This window comes from Gadus macrocephalus, chromosome 3, assembly GCF_031168955.1.
Source record: "Gadus macrocephalus chromosome 3, ASM3116895v1".
In the NCBI taxonomy this organism is placed as follows: Eukaryota; Metazoa; Chordata; class Actinopteri; order Gadiformes; family Gadidae; genus Gadus; species Gadus macrocephalus.
The window spans coordinates 7,561,203-7,574,534 of NC_082384.1; the positions used below are offsets into that span (position 1 = coordinate 7,561,203).

At 44.3% G+C, this 13,332-nt stretch overlaps 1 protein-coding gene across 1 annotated transcript in view; it reads left to right on the forward strand.

Moving 5' to 3' along the window:
- usp43a (ubiquitin specific peptidase 43a) overlaps nucleotides 1-12,810 on the forward strand; it is a 98,892-nt gene extending 86,082 nt beyond the window's left edge. Inside the window, exons 13-16 of the mRNA XM_060046941.1 lie at nucleotides 595-835; nucleotides 1,521-1,679; nucleotides 3,454-3,615; nucleotides 8,610-12,810. Of these exons, the coding sequence (XP_059902924.1) occupies nucleotides 595-835; nucleotides 1,521-1,679; nucleotides 3,454-3,615; nucleotides 8,610-9,814 (1,767 nt within the window). The 3' untranslated portion in view covers nucleotides 9,815-12,810. The remainder of the gene's footprint in view (nucleotides 1-594; nucleotides 836-1,520; nucleotides 1,680-3,453; nucleotides 3,616-8,609) is intronic.
- The last annotated feature ends 522 nt before the right edge of the window (nucleotides 12,811-13,332 follow it).

Genomic DNA, 13,332 nt, shown 5'->3' on the forward strand with positions numbered 1-13,332 from the left:
AGAAGACCCGTGTAATAAAGGCCTATAATATTTCGGTTTATGGCATAGATTTCTCCTCAGATTAGGCCAATAAAGCAATGATAAAAATAAATATAAAAACCCTCGATCAAAGGCCCGGCCCGACCCGGCCCGAGGATAGTGGTGGGAAATATCGGCCCAACCCGGCCTGCGGGTCGGGCTCGGGCTCGGGCTCGGGCAGAGAATCTAAACTCTACTCCATACACACACACAGTGTCTAGCTCCAGTTTAAACCCCCCCGCCCCACACACACACGCACACACACACACACACACACACACACACACACACACACACACACACACACACACACACACACACACACACACACACACACACACACACACACACACACACACACTCTGCTGTTTCGGACGGCTGCTGAGACAAAAAGCTGTCCAAACTTTTTAATCAGAAAAAAATGATTAACGTTGTATTATTGGAATGAGGTCACCCACACACAGGCAGACAGTGTGCATGTGTCTGTGTGTCGGGTATGCGGGTGGTGTGTGTTTAACCGGCCTGACATGGGTATGGGATTGATATTGACACGGTGGCCCCTGGCACCCCTGACAGGTGGGTGAGAGGCGGAACAAGCTGTCCACGCTGGTGCGCTTCCCCATGGCCGGCCTGGACATGGCCCCCCACGTGGTGAAGAGGAGCCAGAGCATGAAGAGCCTGAACCTGGGGCCCTGGCCGCCGGCGTGGAAGCCCCCCTCCGGCCAGACCCCCAGCCCGGCCCTGCCCCAGGACTACCTGTACGACCTGTACGCCGTGTGCAACCACCACGGGGGCATGCACGGAGGGCACTACACTGGTACACACTCGCACCCGGCTCCCCCCCCCCCCCCCCCCCCCCCCCCACCCTCGGTTATTAGAGACAGCCTGGGAACTCAACAGCGCTTGGTTCCTGACAGCAGTGGAAGGTGGATGATTTAACCTGAATGTCGAATCGACATTAGAAACAGTTTTTGGATTGATAATACCCGCTTAAAGAGCGCGCCCTCATCACGAAACCGTTGCTCGTTAGAACAGGGCCTGTCTTCGCGGCCACGAGGTTAAAGAATAGATTTCTTATGATTTCTGTAAAAGAAATGTTTTGGGATTAACTCAAATTAAAGGACAGGGATAGATGGTTTAAGGTGAGGGTGTCGTTGGAACCATGGCAGATGCAGGAGATGAAAAATCCGCCGGTGTTAGTTTCTCATACTCTCTTTACAGAGCGGTCATCTATTCACTTACAAGTCACACCCAATGACAAAAAAACTTGTATTATTCATAATCAGGGAAAATGTTCCCAACACCAACACCAAAAATGACATTTTTCATGTTCAACAGGCAAGAGTCCTCACAGGAAAGACAAAGGAAATACAAATTTAAATGTCCTCATATAATCGTTTCTAAGATGATCTCATTCGAATGAATGTCGAGGAGATCCCCCTCACCACTGGAACTGCAGACGTTATCGTGATGGTGTGTCCCCTCCTGTTACCCTGTTGCAGCCTACTGCAGGAACTCTGTGGACGGCCAGTGGTACAGCTACGACGACAGCAGTGTTGACCTGGTGCCAGAGGAGGACGTGTGCACCAGGGGGGCCTACATCTTGTTCTACCAGAGGAGGAACACCATCCCCCCCTGGTCTGCAAGTAGCTCCGTGGGGGGTATGAGACAACTGCATAGAGATTTTTTGATTGATGGCACTCTAACTCATGCGCACTCCTACGTTGGATTTCAGGCATGGTTAAAGTTCTCCCGAGATAGAGGCTGGACTTGTGCGAGCTCTGTCCAATGTAGGATTACTATTTCGTTGACAATCCAGTATTATGTTTGAAGATTTTTTATGGGAATTTCTACTTTAGCAAGGGTGGATAATCACAGGATAAAATAGTAATTTCTTAAGTCCAAGTCCCTTCACGACTTAACATATTGATTTCAATAAAAGTATAAAATAGAGATGACCTTACAAGTAGAAGAAGACATAAAGCACATCAGGTTCATCACTTTCTGCTGGAGGGATCTGGGAAGTTGGCTTCTTTGTCCTTTCCTCCTTCTTTGTCCACAACCTTTTTCTTCTCTGATGTCACTTTACATTTGTGTGCTTGATCTACCGCACTGTATCTTCCTCCTGAATATGGGGGATCCAATAGGCGTGTTGTCAGCTTTACAGCTCAGTTTATATCATAGTCAGAAGGTGGCTGCCCTAAGTGGGCCTTACTCGCCACGGATCGCTCAATGTGGACAGCCCTCAGCAGCAGGTGCATTCCTCCATGATCTCATCGTTTGTAGCACTTTTATATCAAATACATACATTGCAACAACAAAAGGCACTTTTTGGCTGACATGAATCATTTGTATAGAAAGAAAAATAAGACGGAAATTAAAATGTTTTTAAAAAGTGTATTTGATATTTAATATAAAAATATTAAATATATACTTTCTTTGTTATTAGTTCATATAATATAAAAACTGAAAATAATAAATTGATATAGATAGATAGATAGATAAATCTTTATCATCTTCCTGGGGGAAAATTCCTTTAAATATCGATCTATATCTTTGCGTACAGAGTAAAAGCATAGGAGACACTGATAATATAATGCCACGAGTACATCATACAAAACTTGTTTGCAGGCACAATCTTAAAAATCCCCCGTTTTGCTTATCAATTGGAATTGGCTCCGTCCAATCTCGAGCCCCCTCAACTCCTCAACACCAACTGGAATTATCCGTTACTCACCGACAGGTTTTTCCTTTGAGACACATTCACAAAGGACAATTGAGTCATGGCCAAGAGTGAGCTGACGCACTCTGAGCTCATCTCTTGTGATCGCATCACCCGTGCACTTGAATAGCATTTCCGCCATGTTGGCTCTTTTATGCTCCTCTTTTATTTGATTGTTCAATTATATGGCCCACTTATCGCTTAGCTCAAACTCAAACCGAATCCACGCACACTAATTCTGAAGACCTACTTGTATTTGTTCCTTGGTACAGAGAAAATAAGGTATGAGGTGCAAAGGGGAGACCTGTCTGCAATTAAAATTATAATTAAAAAACAATACGACAACAAGTAAAGCATGCCACCGTGTAACATTTTTAAATAGGGCTGTTGCAACGAAGTCTTTTCATTTCTGGTTAAAACATGTTTTATTGGAATAACGTTTCAAAAAGCAAAACTGCAATATCCCATACGTGCTGTGTGGAGGAAGCCAGTGGCTGAATCCAAACCGTTCACTTGAAATGCTCTATCCATACTATATAATGATGGTACTTATGTTATTATATTACTTGCTGAAATAAGGCTTTCACTGCTGCACATCCCAAAGCTCAGTACAGATCATTGTTGCAGTTTAACTCAAAACCTTGAAAGGAGCTAATTTCATTCAGCCCTGCCTCTCAGTCTCCATCTCTCTCTCCCCCATGTGCGTCTCCCAGGCTCCACCAGCTCCTCCATGTCAGACCACTGGCTGATCCGGCTGACGGACGACAGCATGAGGAGCAGTGTGGCGTCTCGCCACTCCGTCGCCTGCCCCGACCCCCTCCCCGACTCCCCGGAGCCCCCAGTCTTCGAGGACAACTCCCCGAAGCAGGAGAAAGGTGAGCTCCACAAGGTTCCACATACACAATCTATTTCATTGGATTGTTTGTACACAATGGTATAACACAATACTCACAATCAGTGATTCCACACGTCTTGAAAAACCTTGATTCTTCCCTGTAAAATATGGAACATTTAATGGAAAATGTCAAGGTTACACGACAAAGCCTATTTCATGTTTGTGTGGATGTTCAGTCTGACTAAAAGTAAATGGCCTCTTGAAGATTAAGCACTTGCAATACTTTTTGAGGAAATACTCGCAGGAGACTTGTCTGCAGTGTAACGTCACTTGCGACCTCTTTGCCCTCGTCTTTGCCCTGACTGTTTTGTGTAGTGCTCCTCCTTTATTGGTTTTTAACATACATACAATACACATAATAAAGCACAAAAAGAAAAAACAGCACTGAATGAAATAAGCACTGAATGAAATAATAAGGAATGCTTGCTAGACCTTATGGAGCTTCTGGGTAGAGCCTCGGGCAGTGCTTTTAAGCCGTTCCAGCTTAAGATGGTGCATAACATCCTCCACCCAGCGCCTGTGAGATGGTGGCAGAGCTTTCTTCCAACTAAAGAGTATCAGACGTCTAGCAAGTAGGGAAGAGAAGGCAGAAAGACACAGAAAGTTTGCAGTTAATGCAAATTGATGATTTGTGTAATTGCGGTTTACCCAATCTCGAAAATCCATTTCCGATAAATCCATTCCTAGCTACTCCTCCCATCGACCCATTAAATGATCTAGAGATCGGGAAGCTACACTCTGAATATTATCATACCCTACAGGGCTCCAGACAAACTTTTTGCATTGGATGCACTGGTGCGCTTATTTTCTTAGGTGCACCAGTTCAAAATGTAGGTGCCCCCAACTTTTCCTTGCGATGCCATAAAGCCATATGGTCACCTTTTTATCGCTCTACATAACTTTCACCTAATGTGAATCATTTTTAAACAAGAATAATGCTGCATTCCAGGCAACCCGTAACCTGTGTTTTCACAACCTTCTACCTGTGAAAATGCCCTGGAACGGCAGTCAAACCCTCAACTCAGAACCCGATGTGCTTCCAGTTCCAGCTCGCAACTTACGGGCTAAAAAGTGTCCCAGGAACGCAGCATAAGGTGTAGAGAAATGCTTGTCTTTATTTTACGCACAATTAAATAAAAAAATAAATAATAAAGTGTTTCAAGTTCTTCACTGAGCTGAAATTGAATATTTCAAACTAAAACATTAAGCAAAGTAAAACATTTCCAAATAAAAGGACTTGTGCAGCCTGCACAAGTCCCCCTAAAACAACATTGTGCTCCAACACTATATTTCATGATATATTTATTGTTGATTTTGCTGCAATTGAATGCTAACTCCAAAACTCTGGATATACTTCGGGTGATTTGACGCGTCATCAAAACCCTTTTTAGTGGTGACTTTTTATCACTTAAAGTCAATTAAATGAATTTATAGACTGGTTCAGCTGTTGGACGTGTGCGCTCAATAACTCTCACGTTCCTCTCCTTGCGATCATTGCAATTGACCATTTATTGATCCATTTATTCAAAAGATCCAAAGACAAAGTTCGGGTGCATTATGGTATCATGTTCAAAAGCGGTTTGCTCATCCAGCCTCACAATCACCTCCACCTGTGCTGATGAGCTCTAATAACCTATTGTGGGAACCATATGCCATTTGCGCTAGCCAGTGTGGAAACCACAAAACACACATATCATTGAAATGGCTATGACAGGCATGGACGTATTGATTATCTGAATGCTTATGGGAGACCTATGTCATTTTTATAATATTGTTAATTGTTAAGTCTGACCTAAACATTTTAGTTGGGTTGGTATTTAGTTTTAATTTGCTTGTTTAGTTATGTATGACAGTTAACAATGTTGGTGTATTACAATTCATTATGTGGGTAGGCTACTTGCTCAGACCTTATGATGCTACAATGCTAACAATGCTAGAGAATGAGAATATTTCTAAATCCGGAACTCACCAATGTTTTTTCACAGGAATGAATAGGCGCCATGTTTTATTCCGCTGTCCTTTTATTTATAGGTCCATGTTCACAATGAACGGGGCCCGAGATGATAGACACTACAAATGATAGCGCACTTTGGTTGACAGCGGGAGAGGGAGAGGAGAGGCGGACACGTGCTGTCTGTCTTCCATATATGTTTTTAAAGGTTTTGAAACATATAGGGTACAGATTAATAAAGGCCTGCATGAGACTCATGTGGTCCTACCAACAATAGTGGAAAAATATAAACCTGGTGTGCAATGATCATGTTTTAAATAAAGAAATGGCTTATTAGATGGAAGACGGATCTGCCCTGTCCTGTAGGACAGATGGGTTGTTTAACACGCCTGCCGTTTATTGCGTTTTTAAATTTGTGCGTGTTGTGGGGTCCAGACTCCCAGTAGTAGGGCTGGTTGGAACAGTAGGCCTCGTTTTTTTAATGAAAAAACATATTTTTACCTCGCCTCACTCGGCTTTTGTCTCGTTTACTTTCTTTCTCCGCTTCATGGAAGCGGAGAAAGAAACTCTGGCGCTCAGGTTGCTCTCGATTAAAAAAAAAAAAAAACGCAAGCAGTGAAAAGAACCACAGCCAATCAGAACCAAGGACCCGACCGAGCACTTTCCCTTGTTGTTTAAGAACAGTATATGATCCTACCGAGTGCGAGTTCCGTCACAGACAGACGATGCGATTGCGAAGGTTATGTATGTTTTCCCCGGGCAGCGTTGGGTGCAACGGTGCGATCTAGAAAAATTATTAGTCACACCCTTAAATATTTTGGTCGCACTCTGGAGCCCTGCCCTAGCCTTGACAGCGAACCCTGCCAGCTGGATCCATGCTCAGACATTCATCTACCCAGGTACTCTGTGGGGTTGTTAGAGATAAGTGTTTTTTTACATTATTGCATTATTGCATTCCCTTGTCTCGTCCTGGGAGAAGGGGAAAATAGATTATCTTATTTGTTCTTGCTGAGGGTTGCGGTGTCGCATATCAAATCTTGAGAGTAGGGCCAAAGCCAAACTTCTCTAGTGCATTGAACAGGTAGCTGTATTCAATCATGTCAAAAGCTTTTTTCGGCATCTCAAGCTATTATAATCTCTGACTTGACATTGTTAGGTTGATACATGCTGAATACACATTGAACATTGAATACACGCTGAAGGTTGCTCGACAACTGCCTACCCACTCCAGAACACGTCTGATCGGGATGTATCAATTTAGGCATGATTCTCTCCAGTCTACCTACCAGCACCTTTGTTAAAATGTTTTAGTCTCCACATAGCTGACTGACTGGATGGTACGACTCGCATAGCAAGGGATCCTTATATTTTTTGGGTAAAAATGAGATGGAGGCCTGTTATCGTAGTCCGGCGGAGTGTATTTTCAATCAAGACTTCTTCAAAAACAATAATGGTAGCAATTTGGGAGCAATTTTTTTTAAACCTAAATTGGATACCAATCACGGCCTGGAGCCTTTCCGGATTTCAGTTTTTTAAATGCACTATCAATCTCAGTGAAGGTTATATTCCTTTCCAATCGTGATTTGTCCTCTCCATCTAAAGTTGGCATCTCCAATATACTAAAGTAGTACGCTTCTGATGTATATAAGTCCTCATAGAAAGATTTAAATTGAGCGTTAATGTCCCTTTGGTCCGTAACAATATTACCCTCTCTATATTTTATCGCAACTATAAGACCTGCTGTTGCCGACCTCCCAAGTTGATTGAGCAAGAGCTTACTGGCAGGTTCCACATATTCATAACATTTATGTCGCGATTTCAAATGAAGATCCATAGCGTTACTGTTTGTAAGGGAATCAAATTCTGTCTGAAGGGAAATTCTCTCTCTGTACAAGTTTTCAGAGGGTGATGTCCAATGTAATTGGTTACTACTTTAATCCTGTCAATCAACTCGCTAGCCCATTTGGTTTTCCTCTTATTCTCACCGGCGTTATAGGATATCACTTGTCCCCTCACATATGCCCTCATGGTTTCCCACAGCGTTCGATAACTTATCTCAGGAGACTCTTTGGTTTCGAGAAATAGATCTATGTGCGTGTTTATGAAGTAACAAAGTCTTTACCTAGAGTAGTCTTAGTAGACGCCATGTATGCTGAGGGAGTACATTTTGTGCTCCCTCAGCATGGTGACCCCCCCCCCACTAAAAAAAAAAAAGCATGGTGGGGGGGGGGGGGGTCACCCCATTACTTGAAGAGAAGCATTAATGCAGCTTGGAGATGTATTATGTGTGGTGAGCTTTGTACTGGAGCTTTGTACTAATTGGGGTGTACACATTCGCAAGCACAGTTGGCCTATTCAATAATTTCCCTTGAACAATTGCATAGCGACCATTTCTGTCCCTTCTCGCGAACTCGGTGCAGGAGAATGGCCACCCCTCTACTTTTGCTATTAAAGTCAGAGTGGAACATTTGTGTAAATCCTCCTCTTCAAAGTTTTGGTTGGTCCTTATTTAATACGTTTGTTTCCTGTAAATACACAATTTCAGTTTTTAATTTGCTTAAATAAGAAAATACCTTGCTTCGCTTCACAGTATGATTTAATTCCCTTACGTTCCAACTCACCAAGGTGGTCAGCTCTGCCCAAACTGTTATTTACCGCTGCCATGGAGACTACCTCACAAGTGATGCCACTGCCCGCTCTCTGTTCATTGCTGCCAGTGGTTCCAAACAGACTGCATTGGAAATTCCCTGAGTTTGATAATAAGGCTGTAGCCACACAAAGAGAAAATTAGGGGGTGGGGTAGGGGTAGCACAACTAGACACATGTATAAAAATATTAATAACAACACAACTTATCACCAATATTCTTAAACACAAACGTGAACAAACGTGTCACAAAAAAAGTTATCACAAAAAAAATCCTACAAATATTTGTACTGTGAATTGCCGGATACACTCAATGATTTTCTTTTTTAAATTCTTACTTATTTCTGGTTTTCCCTGTTTTTATTTTCCACCAATCAGGCAGGTTTGAGAGCCGGCCGTTTGAGAGGGGTCTGAAGGGCCGCAGCGTCAGCATGAGGAGCCCCAGCAAGGCCCGGGACACCCTGAACAAAGTCCTGCCCCTCCGCTGGTCCTTCGGCTCCAAGGACCGACGGAAACCCCAGAGCGCGGCGCCGCCCCCCGAGCCCCCGCCGGGCCCGGCCGAGCTGGTGGAGTACCTGGAGTCCGGGCGCCGGCCGCGCTGCACCAAGGAGCCCATCGTCAGTCTGATGGCGGGGCAGCCCGCCGCCAAGGACAAAGCTCGCCACGGCCACCCCGGCGTGGGCGGGCTCAACTGCATGGGCCGGCCGGAGGAGGGCGGCTGTCCAGAGTCTCCGGGGTCGCAGGTGGCAGAGGGCCAGAGGCGCACGTCGGGCGGCAAGACTTCAAGCCTGAGGCGCGGCGGGAAGAGCAGCCAGGGGAAGGGGGAGAGCCCCGCCACGAGCACGACCGCCAGCACCGCCACCCTGGGCAGGGCCACCCTGACCCGCAGGAAGGACAGCGGGAAGCAGGGGTCCTCCAAGGTGCCCCCGGAGGAGGTCGAGACCAGGAGGGGGTCCGGCGCGGGGGTCCAGCACAGCGTAAGCACGCCCAGCCTCCGGCAGGGTTCTCTGAGCAGGACCAAAGAGCATGCGGGGAGGGCAGAGCGGCCCGCCGCCCAGAGGGGGGAGCAGGGGTCCCGCGGAGGGGAACCCCAGCCCGGCGAGGAAGAGGAGGCCAGGGGCAACGACGGGATGTTCTCGTTCCTCAAGGGGAACTTCCTGAAGAAGGACAAGGACGTCAGGAGGACGAGGCATTGCGGGCCGTCAGGGGACGCAGACGCAGACACAGGGAGGAGCAGCTCCTCCAGGCTGTCACTGTCCAATGGGGAGGCAGGGGGCACTGCGGCTGCCAGTGAAGGGCGGCGCTCGGATGGTGCGGGCCATCCCGGTGCCGAGCTGCCCAACGGGAAGGCGGCCCGCGGCACAGCAGATATCAAGCGCTCCCAAAGCTCCTCCAATATCCCCTCTAAGACAGAGGCGACGATGCGCAGGACGGCCTCACTTCACCGCAACGGAATCCCCCATGCGACCGCGTCCCCCCACGGCCAGCCCACGGACAAGCTGTCCCACGGCACCCTGCAGAGGCCACGTCACAGCACCCACTCCCTGGGGCGCAAGAAAACAGTGCCAGAGTCCAGCTTCTGAGGTTTAGGTGGACAGAGTCTCGCTTCTGAGGTTTAGGTGGACAGAGTCTAGCTTCTGAGGTTTAGGTGGACAGAGTCTAGCTTCTGAGGTTTAGGTGGACAGAGTCTCGCTTCTGAGGTTTAGGTGGACAGAGTCTCGCTTCTGAGGTTTAGGTGGACAGAGTCTAGCTTCTGAGGTTTAGGTGGACAGAGTCTCGCTTCTGAGGTTTAGGTGGACAGAGTCTAGCTTCTGAGGTTTAGGTGGACAGAGTCTAGCTTCTGAGGTTTAGGTGGACAGAGTCTAGCTTCTGAGGTTTAGGTGGACAGAGTCTAGCTTCTGAGGTTTAGGTGGACAGAGTCTAGCTCCTGAGGTTTTCTGAGGTGGACAGTCTCTGCTGGACTGTAGAGGAGGTTGACTGTTTCAAATGAATTGTTGAGGAACATCGATACCGGAAGATTTGAAGAGATCCCATAAAAACTGCCCAAATACCACACAGTCAACACTGAATATTTAAGCATGAACACGCACACACGTGCTTGCAAGCCTATGCACATGAAAGCACTGGTGCACGCACCCCTTTATGCGTGTGCGCACACACATGAACCCATGATTATGCGTGTGAACACACACGCTCCTACGCCAAACCAATCACGCAAAGGGTGAATAATCAAAGCAATACAACTCGATTCCCGATCGCGTGGCCTAATGCTCACAGGAAGGAGGCTGTCTCACGTGAGGATGGAGAGCAGCCAGCTTCAAGGACTTCAGCACATTCACATGATATGTCACGTTTGGTGCCTTAATCTGTTCTGACAGTCTTAGTATAACTCTTGCCACCGAGTGAACGTGTGTGAGTATGAGCACTCCTCGACTTTCGATTTGTCCTTTCTCTCTGCCAAGATCTTTGATGCGTGCGTTTCTTTGGCAACTTCATGCTCTAGATTAATATATTGTTCTAAAAGTCTCACAGAGCAGCTTCAAGAAGTGTGCCTTCCCAGGCAGATGTCTACTACTATTTTAAATGTATATATGATATATGGTGATATGTTTAATATATATGATTGTCAGTCTGCTATGTTTTTTTTTAATTCATGTAGCAGGACCGCCCAGTCCAGCACCAGAAGTAATTGTCAAATTACACTAAATGCCTAATCCACCCTCTACACAGTGTGCATTGACCAGTCCTACTACATCCCATAATTGTTTTTGAATTTGTTTTAAAATCTTGCCATGTTATGATCACTGCAATATTTCGTTTTTTGTTTCTGTCAAGGTTCCGATGCTTTTGTTTGAAATAGTAACAAATCATTCACTCTTCCCCATCAGATTCAAGATGACTCGTTTGGCATGCAAGCATTTTAATGTTTCTTTGTAGGAATAATTAGCTCAGAAAGCATAATAGCGCAAATGCAGAATCTTGCTGTCACAGAAATGCCAGCAGGACACACGTCCTCTCTCACACTGTTATGCTGTCACCTCCCCCATTCCTGGTTCAATTTGCCTCTTAAGTGCCTTGTTTAGTATTCAAGCAATTTAATGGTGATGGACACTATAATCAAACCTATTGATTTGGCTCTCTTCTCACTAATACAAGGCAGGGGACAATACTTCAGACGTCAGGCTGATAACCTATGTTTGTTAGACGTTTGCGTTGCCCCGCTTTGTACACAAACTCAATGTTCTCGGTTCACAGCATGAAATAGAAGAATGTATTATTTATTCATCTATAAACTTTTTTTTATGGATTTGGGGTATATTTTGATATGCAATGATTTGGTCTACAACTCTGGCATATGAAAAGGACATGTATTTTGATGGTTGAAAGCTAGTATGCTTAATGTGAATAATTTGAATCGATAGTGACAATATTGTTCATCAAAATATGTTATTAAAAAAATAATCCAAGCAAATCATCTAAAATAATGTCTTAAGAATGTTTAAATCTTACTGTTTATCGTTGGATAGACACTGAAGTCTACAGTAGAACAGCTTTCAGGAAATACCATCACCTTCACACATTCCTTTTCGCAAATACCAAGCCATACAAGTCCATATAAATTCATAGCAGGCTATAATGTAAACCTGTGTTTGAAAAGAGATGTTTCATTTAATTCATTAATGTGTTCCACCTGCATTTAGGAATTCATTATTAAGCGATATTACATGAGGGTTTGTTTAACACAACTTGTCGTTCCGTACCGCATCACTGTTATGCCAATAATGGTAAATCACACCTTCCTGTTTGATAATGCTTGAACAGATAACATTACATAACAGTTCTTTGTCTTCAGACTAGGGATCGACCGATACCGATTTTTTAGGGCCGATACGATACCGATATTTTTTCCTCAGCCTTAGCCGATACGCCGATACCGATTTTCTTGAGCCCGATTATTATTATTTTTATTATTATTTTTGTTTTTTTTAAAGGAACATTTATTGAACTTCAATATAAAAAACAATATTTAACAAATAGTAAAAACAGGTGAAGTAGAACAAGTAAGAACAAGTAGATGAACAATATTTAACAAATATTAAAAACAGGTGAGGTAGAACAAGTAAAAAAAAAGAAAAAAAAAATCGGCGAAAATCAGCCGCGTATCGGCCGATACCGATACACGTAAAAACCGTGAATATCGGCCGACCGATATATCGGTCGATCCCTACTTCAGACCTGTCAGTGTGACCACAATATGAACATGTTAATTCCAAGCTTTGGCCATGAACATGTTTTTTATCAAACTGCTGCAATATTTGAACATTTGAATGCAGTACCAATGGTTGATTTTGCTTAATTTAAGGGCATTCAAATCTCTCTATAGGTTTTCACCTACCTGTTGACAAACAGGAACATTCTGCCATAAAGGTTTTCATAGCCTTGATTGGTTTTGTTAAAAAACGATTTATTCAAAGAGATTTGTGACGCTTTATCATATTAATGTGTGGCATCGTTCTTATGATGTAAAATTATACATTTTGAGATACTGTTTCCCATTAAAAATACTTTTCTTAATGTAGATTGAATTTTGAGCATTCATACAACAACCCTGCTTTGTAAAAGTGCTTTCCGGTTTTCGTTATTTTTAGGGCAGTGATGCCGGCAAGTCAGTGGCATCAATGCTTAATCACCCTGAAACCATGTCAGCCAATCAGAGGTCATTAAAGTTAATCCTGAGCGGGCGCAGCTTCTACTTTAAATAAATATATATTGCATTCTCCTACACACGCCATGGATTAGTAGTGAATATTGTTGGTCTTCTGGCTTTTTGACATTTTGTGTTAATTAATGATGTGCTGAAGGCATGCTCAAACTTTTTGTAACTCGTCAGAAAAATGATGCATCTGACCTTTCCTATTCTCCTAAATATTTGAGGCAATAATATACCAATCAAACTTTAATTTTTGAGAGCAATCAAAGCCTACAACCAGACCGCAGAGTCTGTAGAGTCAAGCGCTTAGAATAACTGGACAGGATTCAGAGTCACTAGGGTTCGACACAGCCGCAAGCAGCTAAGAGGACGTTTGCATTAGCATGCGAC